At 38.5% G+C, this 9,681-nt stretch overlaps 1 protein-coding gene across 1 annotated transcript; it reads right to left on the bottom strand.

The window, feature by feature from the left end:
- Positions 1–5,702: 5,702 nt before the first annotated feature.
- Positions 5,703–6,272, bottom strand: LOC142181037 (uncharacterized). The gene is made up of 2 exons (XM_075253150.1): positions 6,009–6,272; positions 5,703–5,924 (listed from the first exon to the last, which is right to left on the bottom strand). The coding sequence occupies exons 1-2, from the start codon at positions 6,270–6,272 to the stop codon at positions 5,703–5,705; spliced, it is 486 nt and encodes a 161-aa protein (XP_075109251.1).
- Positions 6,273–9,681: the final 3,409 nt, after the last annotated feature.

The following is a 9,681-nucleotide window of genomic DNA, read 5'->3' as shown; positions in this document are numbered from 1 at the left end:
TAAATGCATGAAATGCATAAGAAATACGTTAATAAGATTTTATCGGAATGTCATAAAACTCAATATGACTTTTGGATAAACTTTATCAATTGCGCATTTTTAGACCCATGAACAGACGATAAAATAATAAGACTTATGGGAGAATAAGAGTAAACACATCTCTAGCATTTCTACGAATAGAGTAATTTATGGAAGTTGTGCATATGCTCGTTTCGTTTGTGTCATATAGATCATGCCAAAAAGAAAGAAGGGATAGCCTTAACATACCTGGAGTAGGGAAAATCCGTATAATATTCTTGGAGAAGATCGCATCCCGTACACCTTTAGACCCGAAAAATTTTACGTTGCCACGATTCTTAAAAATTCTCGTTGGAACCTTGTAGGAGAATTTGATCGCAAGAATTTTCGTAATTAATGAAGTGATTAGATCAAAACTATGTTGAAGATCTTATATGAATTGTACGTTCTGTTCTTGTAGAACTATTCATTCACTCCTAAGTGCTAATTGTAGGAAAGTGACTAATATTTTTGATTTGTGTCTTTGTATTCAAAACATGGAAATGAAGCTTTGTTAAAAGCTTTTGTAAAAGTGGCTAATTATTAGTTTGACACCTAGAGATCATATGACCTTTAGTCATTTGCCTTACTAGCTTTTCTTGCTGCCACGATTTTTTTAGGGAGGAGGGGTGGGTATTAGTCTTATCCCATAATTTAATAGTTAACTAGGTAATGTCTCGCTACCCGATAATTAACCAATTACCCGCATAATTAAAAATTATCTCAAATTACTTAAAATTCTATTTATTTTTAATATACTTTATACATCATACTACAGTGGTCATATGGTACCTTGTATAGTGCTAGTCCATAATTATCTGGTATTATCGCTCGACCCGTATTTTATCCCAAATCGGCCACCCTCAACGAAACTCGTTTTCTTTAATTTGTGTACCATTTATCCTTCATGAAACTTAATTATCGCTTGTTATAAATAGCATAAATATGTTAACCTCAAGATAATCTCATCCCCGAGTCTACGTCGGTTAACTAAAGACGAAACATTAATGTACGAAAACGCGATATGTAACAACTTTCTGATTCCCCAGCTTCCTTTTCTCAGACCTCAGAGTTTCACTTACTTTTTCTTTCTTGACAGAACCAGGTTTCTTATCATCATCATCCCTCTTTCTTTTCACTGACTTGCCAACAAATTTTCCCTTCTCCATTGACTTACTCTGTCTATGTTCACCAGATTTCTCGACTTCTTCCTCATTAGACTTGTCACCACGTTTCTTCACTTTCTTGTCACTGGAACATTTTGCCAACTTTTTACTGGAACCAGCAACATCACTCTTAGAAGAACTCTCGGCACCCTTAGAGGTGTGCTTTTCGGATTGAGAGAGAGAGTGCTTCTTCCTTGAAGACTTGCGGGACAGGGAACTAGGTTCCTCTTTGGTTTCCTCATCCACACTCACTACAGGAACATCCTCTTCTTGTACAACTTTTCCATCTTTGACCAAACTTCTCCTTCTTCTACTCCTTTTACTCTTCTTGAGGGCAAACTCTAGAGCCTCCTTTTGCTGCAACTGAGTAGTAAGTCGCTTAGGAGGTGGATCTGAAGTTACCACTGGCTTAGTCCTAGCCCTAATAAAACTAGCATACACCAAATCATTTGCATCTTCTTAACTGTCAGGATTTGTCTCAGGCACCACCATATTCAAAGGCTCAACATCGAAATGGGGAGAAGGAACAGGATCAACACTGACCTGGGAGGATGACTCCTAACCTGGATTCTCCACGGAGGGATCAGGTTCATTATTTGGGGTCCCCGTAACATCATCTTGTGCCGGCTGTTCAAAAACCACAATTGCTCCCTCTTCTTCTATTTCTTCCCTCGGCTATCCATGGAAATTTCAACAGACAAAGTAGTGATGTCTTTAGAGTCATCACTTGTCCGGGAGATCTCAGTCTCTCCATGACTGTTCACTCGTTCTTCACTCAAGTGCTCAACTATGGATAGGGTAGAAGGTTCCTGAACAAGGTTCTATTGTTCACTCTATTGACTCTGTTTGACTGGTGAGACTGGAGAAGGACAGACATCTTCAGACTTTCTTAGAGGAGGGGTGGACTTAGAGAAGGTAGGAAAGGGAGTAGAGCGTGGATGAGACTCTTCTTTAGGGTTTGGAGAGATGTTCACTGCTGAACTTCTCACTAGTGAGGACTCAATCATAGTGCTATCAGGCATGCTAACGGTTGCTTGATTTTCAGACATGATGAGATTATTCTCGAGGGATTGAGAAAAGAGAAGACAAATAGGGAATTTTGAGTTTTGAAGAGAAATGGGTTGTGATGTTGATCTAATTATGATGAGGGACCCGTTTTGAAATGGCAACACCCTTTTGCTTGGGAGATTTATTGTTTAGAGAAAGGAGACATTTGGGCTGTGACGTATTGGATGAAGACACACGACTTAAAATAGACTGTCATGCTGATGATGATGTGGTATTATTTTTTTGTTCATTTTAAATTGTGTATGAAAGAACAAAGAAACCACTGACCTGTTGTTAGAGAACTAGGTTCCCTAATAGGTCTGGCAAGTGAGATTTATCCCCTTATTCATCATGCAGTGCAGCATCTGCTTCTATATTCATCATACGTGTCTACCTGTAACAGTATAAAGGTGAGTTAGACTTAGCCAGAAAATATTTTAGCTAGCTTTTACCTGACTATGACTTTCATAACCAATAATGAGGAACTAAGTTCTCAGTTGTGTTTCTTCATCCCCTAGTGCAAGGTGATCTTTCTTAGAATGCTTTCTTCACAGGGCTTTTAGTGAAGATGTTTGCAACTTGATCTTCGGCAATCACTGTATTTATCCCTCTTGAGTTGGACTCAAGCTCTTCCAATTTGTTGCTTGGTCCATAGTACTTGACCACAATAGGATGTTGATTATATATATTCTGCTTCAGCTGTTGAGAATGCCATTGAATTCTGCTTCCTTGAGCCTTATGATACAAGATAGGAACTCAGAGACTGTCCCAGTTCAGGCGAGCTTTTCCTATCCATTTACTTGGAGTACAGTATAGAACCGGGTTTTGTGTTCTGCTAGGATACCTCAAGATACTTACATCATCCTTCACATGAGAATACCTTGGATTTGACTGAGACCCTGCATAGAACTCAACTCTGACCCCGATGTTCAGTCTAGTTGCAGTGAGATACAGGTGTGATTCAGTGATGTCTCTATGCAAAAGCCTTCTTTCCAACAACATGTTTTTCAGCTTGTGTTGTTGTAGACACGGGACCTGGTTCCTAGCTGGAATTAATGGGCGTTCTCTACCTTGATCAGTATCTCTGTTCTCTTTTTAGACGAGTATGTTAGGAGGATTCCTCCATTTCTTCTGCCATTAAATTTTCAACGTTGACCCTTCCCATTGTTGAGAACATGACAGTTATACCCAAATATCCTAACTTGAGTCAGCAGCTTTGGTCAAGTAATATTGACTGTGCCCAAATTTTTAAGAGTCCTTTTCTTCTCTTTAATAACTCTATCTGAGATGGTGTTCTTTGAGCTAAGTGGGTTAGTAGTTCTTCTTTCAACATAGCATTTATCCACTTATGACATCGTCCAAACCTGTTCCATGATTTAGTCTGATGCAAGCCATTTTTGTTTCTATTGGTACCTGGATATTCTTGACAAAAGCCACAGTTTTTGTAAGATCTCATCCTTGGTTCTGAAGTGTTGTCTGCCCCTTTTTGGCTTAAATGAAGATCTGACATGCTTTTCTTTTGCTGAGACAGTGCACACTTTATGATACTTCTTCCTCAACTTGATCAGATCACGAACCAAGTTCTTCAGATCCACTTTGTTTAGAGATAGGCAACGTGCATGCTCCAGACTTTTGTCCCATGATTCAATATTGTTTTCAACAGCTTCCAACCAACTTATGTCTCCACTCTGCAGAGGCTTAATCACAGCAACATACGTACACTTGTGTCTTTTGGCTACAACAACACCTCACCAGTCACAGGATATAAGATTGTGAATATCCTGGACAAGCATTCCACCCTATTTCCTTTGACACACATTTTTCAACTCCTAGAGCGTACCCTCTTTTTAACCATTTTCAAAAACGGTATACTCTCTCCTTGCAGGACCTTTTAGTGAAGTAAGATTGATTGTATTTCCAGTCCTGTCCTTTGAGCAACCATTATTCATGTATCATCATTGGCTGATTTCCTTCACTACTCCCTGCACATGGAAATCAAGGGTTAGATTTAGGAACCCAAACAAGTTTGGGTCCCTTGTTAAGAGAAAAAGGATGAATGAGTGCTCTCTTAGTCCAAGCAGACAAAATGCATTTCCTATTTGATAGTTTCCTATTTGACGGACCAGGTGCTCTTGCAGTACTTGCTCTTTCAGCAAAGACTTTATTTATCTGATGAGACTGAACCCTGGCCATGCAATTTTCCTTAAGGTGACCATTGTTGCCACAGTGGGTACATAGCCAATTGTCGAGTACAGTAACATACTTGCTATAAGGGTTGTAGGGAATCTTTTCCTTTTGAAACCCAATCCCCTACCTATTTCCCAAGAGTTGGTATACATGGCAGTGATAGCATCCGAGGACCAGGTCCACTTAAGAGATTTCTCAAGATCACTCTTTACTTTCCCTAGTTCTTCCTAAAGCTGTTTATTTTTCTCAAGTCCAGCACACAGACTAGTCTTTACCGAGTTTAACTCATTTTCAAGCTTAATGTGTGCTTCACTTGCAACTTCCTATCCCTTTTCAGAGTTTCTAGGCCTATTTGCAGCTTTAAAATCCTCAAATGTTTCTTTCAAGTCTACTACCACTACTACTAGGTCATATCTTTCTTGCTCAATGATAACAACTCTCTCAGTCAAGTTTTCTTTTTCTTTACTTACATACTCAATGGTTTCTTTTAAGTCCATCACAACCACCACTAAATCATCTCGTTCATGTTCTATACTAGTGATTTTCTCTTCTAAGGTATTTTTTTCTCTTTACAGGTTCTCTATTGTTTCAAATCAACAACAACGATTACTAAGTCATCTCTAGTTTGTTCAGATTCCCCTAGTTCCATAGTTAAAGCATCTTTATCATTGATAAGACTATGGTAAGCATCAATTAGCACATTCTAATTACATAAGCTTTTTAGGAGAGTACGATTTCCGATTTCTCTGAACATCCACAAAGTTTACCTCATCACCGTCGTCATCTGTATCGTCATCAGATTGAGCCATTAGAGCAAAGATTGAATCATACTCAGTTATTTAATTTTCCATTGCCATCATTGAACTCCACTATGGTCGTCTTCTTCTTCTTCAGATTCGCTGGAGGAGTCTCCCTATACAACAAGAGCTTGCTTTACAACGTTGTCAGCATCGTTCTTTCTCTTAAAGCGTTTGCCAGGAACCTAGTTCCTCTTTGCTGCTTTGTCAAAGTTGTTATTATACTTATCTTGCTTTAGGAGGGGTAATCCTTGATGAAGTGTCCTGGCTTGCCACATTTATGACATAGGTCATAATTTTGGGGCTTTCTAGAGTTACCTCTTTTTGGAATTCCTCCATTCATGTGAACCATCTTCTGGAACCTTTTTATCAAGTAGGGCATGTCCCTGTCTTCACCACTTGAGTCATTGTTGTCCGTCTTGAGAGCTAGGTTCTTCTCTCTCTTGGGTTAACTTCTTTCATTGTCCTTCTTCTTCTTCATTTCATAGGTTTTCAAGTTTCTAACGAGTTCATCCATGGTTAGTGTCTGCAAGTCCTTAGCCTCTATAATGGCATTAACTTTGCTTTCCCAAGAACTGGGCAGTACACTAAGGATTTTTCTGACAAGCTTGTTTCTTTGAATGCTTTCACCAAGAGAGTGAAGCTCATTGATGATGGAGGTGAATCGAGTCTGCATATCTTAGATGGATTCATCATCTTTCATTCTGAAGAACTCATATTATGTTGTGAGCATATCAATTTTGGATTGCTTCACCTGAGTTGTTCCCTCGTGAGCTATCTGAAGAGCCTCCCAGATCTCTTTTGTTGATTGACAAGTTGATATCCTATTACATTCATCAGGGCTAATACCACATACAAGAATTTTCTTTGCTCGAAAATTATTTTTTATGGCCTTTCTATCAACATCATTGAATTCTTTCCTCATCTTGGGAATGTCTACAGCTGGATCACCAAGGTTCTTTGTAGGGACAAAAGGTCCATCACATATTATATCCCATAACTCAGAGTCTTCAGCCATGATGAAGTCATGCATCCTAGTTTTCCACCACCTATAGTATTGACCATTGAACCTAGGAGGTCTGTACGTGGACTGGCCTTCTTCGAAGTTTGGAGGAGCAGCCACGAGAATCCTTTCTAGGTGTTAACCTGATAGAAAGAACCTGCTCTGATACCAATTGATAGAATGAATGGGTCCACCAACTTCTATAGAGAACCAGGTTCTCTATCAGGTTCGACGGTACATACACACAAAACAGAAGTTAAATGACAAGAGGAATTTTACGTGGAAAATTCCCAGCTCAACGAGATTAAAAACCATGACCTACCCTTGTAAGATTTCAACTTCACTACTGAGCAACTTTCAGATTACAACCTATGCAACCTAGGAATTAAACTCTTAATCCCTTACTAACTTGTAATACACCTATTACAAGCCACTTTGCAATAACTCTATCACAAAAACTTTAAAACTTGACTAACTCTAGCCAAGACTTAAACATGCAGGTTTAAAGTTTACAAAGATTTTCCTATAGAGTGCTTCTAAATAAGCTGGATAATAATTACAATTGAAGAACTATTACAAAGTTACAATTCAACTAAGGACACACAATAACTCGATGTGGAAACTGGTCCGTAGTTGCTTTGTTTTTTTGTTCTTGAGGCACTTGAAACTTGCTGGCCGAGTGGTCACATAAGTGAGCTTGTGTGAAATCTCTAAGTGTTCAAGTCCTTTGTTTTAACTCCCTTGAATGCATATATACATGTGTGGCATCATTTTCAATGACGCAAGCAAGGTAGGTAAGTAGTCTTCTCTGGAAAGTTGACTGCAGCACTGTTCTGCACAGTAACGTGTACAGGCAGCAACTTTCCAGCTGCAGAGTTGACTTCGTACAGTCTCCTCGGGAACTGGTAGGGACATGGTCCTTCAACTGTTCCTTCCACTCTGAGGAGTTGAATCATATTCCACGCTGAGTTCCAACCTGGAATCTTGTAAACTTGAGGTCTTGTAAATGTGTAATAGGTTCCTTATCAGGTTCTGGAAGTAAGTTTGTTAGATCATCAAATTATAAAGTAAATTACTTATAACAAAAGTATATGTAACAAAAGTACATCACTCTAGATATACCTGGCTTTTCTTGTTTCCTACTAAAGCAGAAGTCATAGTGGTACTTAAATCCTTCTTTTGCTATGGTACAAAATGTTCATTTAGCTTCACTTAAGTACTTTAGATCAGATAATAGTTCTGAGTTCTTTAACTCACAAATGACTAACTTATTGCAATCCTTAGGGATTGTTCATTAAAGTTCATGTGTGTATACTCCCCAACATAATGGGGTTGTTGAAAGAAAACACAAGTATATCCTTGAAATGGCTAGACCTCTCCGGTTTCAAGCTACAGTTCCACTGTGATTTTGGGTTGAGTGTATGTTTCACTATGGTCTATATCATAAATAGGCTTCCTTCTGGTGTACTTCAAGGCAAATCCCCTTTTGAGATCATATTTGGACATTCTCTCTCTACAACATATGAGATTGTTTAGGTGCCTAAGATACATGACTACTATTAAAAGGATAGACACGTTTTCTCCTAGAGCAGTTCCTGCAATCTTTTTAGGCTACTCTACCACACAGAAGGGCTACAAAATGTATGAAATAGACACTAAGCAATTTCGCATCAGTAGAGATGTAGTGTTTAAAGAAGATGTTTTTCCCTTTCAGCACCTTAACTCTACAAGCTCAGCTATATTTCATATACTAGACTCCTTTACATTTCTATTCATTCCACCTCCAGATAGTCTCCACACTTCTCCTCGTTCTTCAAATGCTCCTTATTCACCTTCTCTCCAACCTACTGAAGCTTCCTCACCTGTACATTCTAATGTAGGTTAACTTCCGTCTCTTGATCTTTCTGATGAGCATGTCACAAACAGTGATGTTTCTAGGTTGCCCCAAGTAGATTGTCCCGCTTATACTTTACCTTATACTGAAGCTAGAAAACCAGCCAGAACGAACAAGCCTCCTATTTGGCTCAAAGACTATGTCACTCCTGGCAATGGGAGTGTCCATTGTTGTTATCCTATTTCTGACATGATCAACTATGCCAATTTATCTTCTTCCTTTGGCACTACTTTCGCAGCCTACTCAACCATCACTGAACCTAAATCCTATGATGAAGCTATAAAAGATCCCAAGTGGATTGAGGCAATGAAGTGTGAGATTACTGCTTTTGAAAACAACCACACATGGTCAGTAGTTGAGCTGCCTTCAGGAAAGACCCGTTGGTTGTAAATAGGTATTCAAAGTCAAGTACACTTCCTCTAGAATAGTGGAAAGATACACGGCCCGACTTGTAGCCAAATAGTCAGCAGGAGGGACTGGACTACACTGAGACCTTTTCCCCTATTGCTAAAATGGTCACAATTAGATCAGTTCTGGCTATTGCAGCAGCAAAGCATTGACACATATTTCAAATGGATGTGCATAATGCTTTTCTTCGAGACCTAGTTGAAGAGGTCCATGGAGGTTCCTCAAGGATTTGCTAGCCAGGGGGGAAACACAGTGTTTGCAAACTACAAAAGTCCTTGTATGAACTCAAGTAGGCATCTAGGCAATGGAACAAGAAACTCACATATGATCTACTACAACTTGGTTTCTCTCAAAGTCACTTTGACAACTCTCTTTTCTCAAAGACAATGAAGTCTGAGTTGGTAGTGGTATTGGTCTATGTTGATGACCTATTAGTTACAAAAAGTTTTCAAATTTGATCTTTTAGACTAGGAATGATTTACAACTCAAGCTCAAGATGAAAAACTTGGGAGAGCTCAAGTTCTTTCTTGGAATAGAGTTTGCTAGATCAGCTAAAAGGATTGTAATGAGACAAAGGAAGTATGTTGTTGTGACCAAACACACATGCAAGTATACGTGGCCATCAAAGTGACTCAAAAGTCAGATGTCCAACCCACAGAGACTTAGATTAACCGTTAACTTAGCAAACTAAAATCAATTTACTGTCCAAGATAATAAAAATATATTATTTTTCTACTAAACTACTATTGCGAAAATTAAACAAGTAATTAGCTAAATTAATTAGGAGCAAGCGATTATGGTTGGATTTTAACCAAGGGAGATATAGATTCCAGGGTTGTAGTTAGGGGTATTCATAAAAACCCGAAAAATCGAACCAAACCTAAAACCAAACCAAACCGACCGAAAAAACCGATACTTTTTGGTTTGTTTTGGTTTTGGTTTTGGTTTTGAATTTTAAAAACCGATCAAATTTGGTTTGATTTTGGCTTTAATTAAAAAATAACCGAAGAAACCGAACCAAACTTACTATAGGAGTAGCTATTTCAAATTTATTATTACACCTATTTATATGTATATTTTTATACAAAGTTTCAAAAATTTTATGGTGAATATTAATCGTTT

This window comes from Nicotiana tabacum, chromosome 5 (genome assembly GCF_000715075.1).
Source record: "Nicotiana tabacum cultivar K326 chromosome 5, ASM71507v2, whole genome shotgun sequence".
Taxonomy (NCBI): Eukaryota; Viridiplantae; Streptophyta; class Magnoliopsida; order Solanales; family Solanaceae; genus Nicotiana; species Nicotiana tabacum.
Note: the sequence above shows the minus strand (reverse complement) of the source record. Positions and strands in the feature narration are given on the sequence as shown.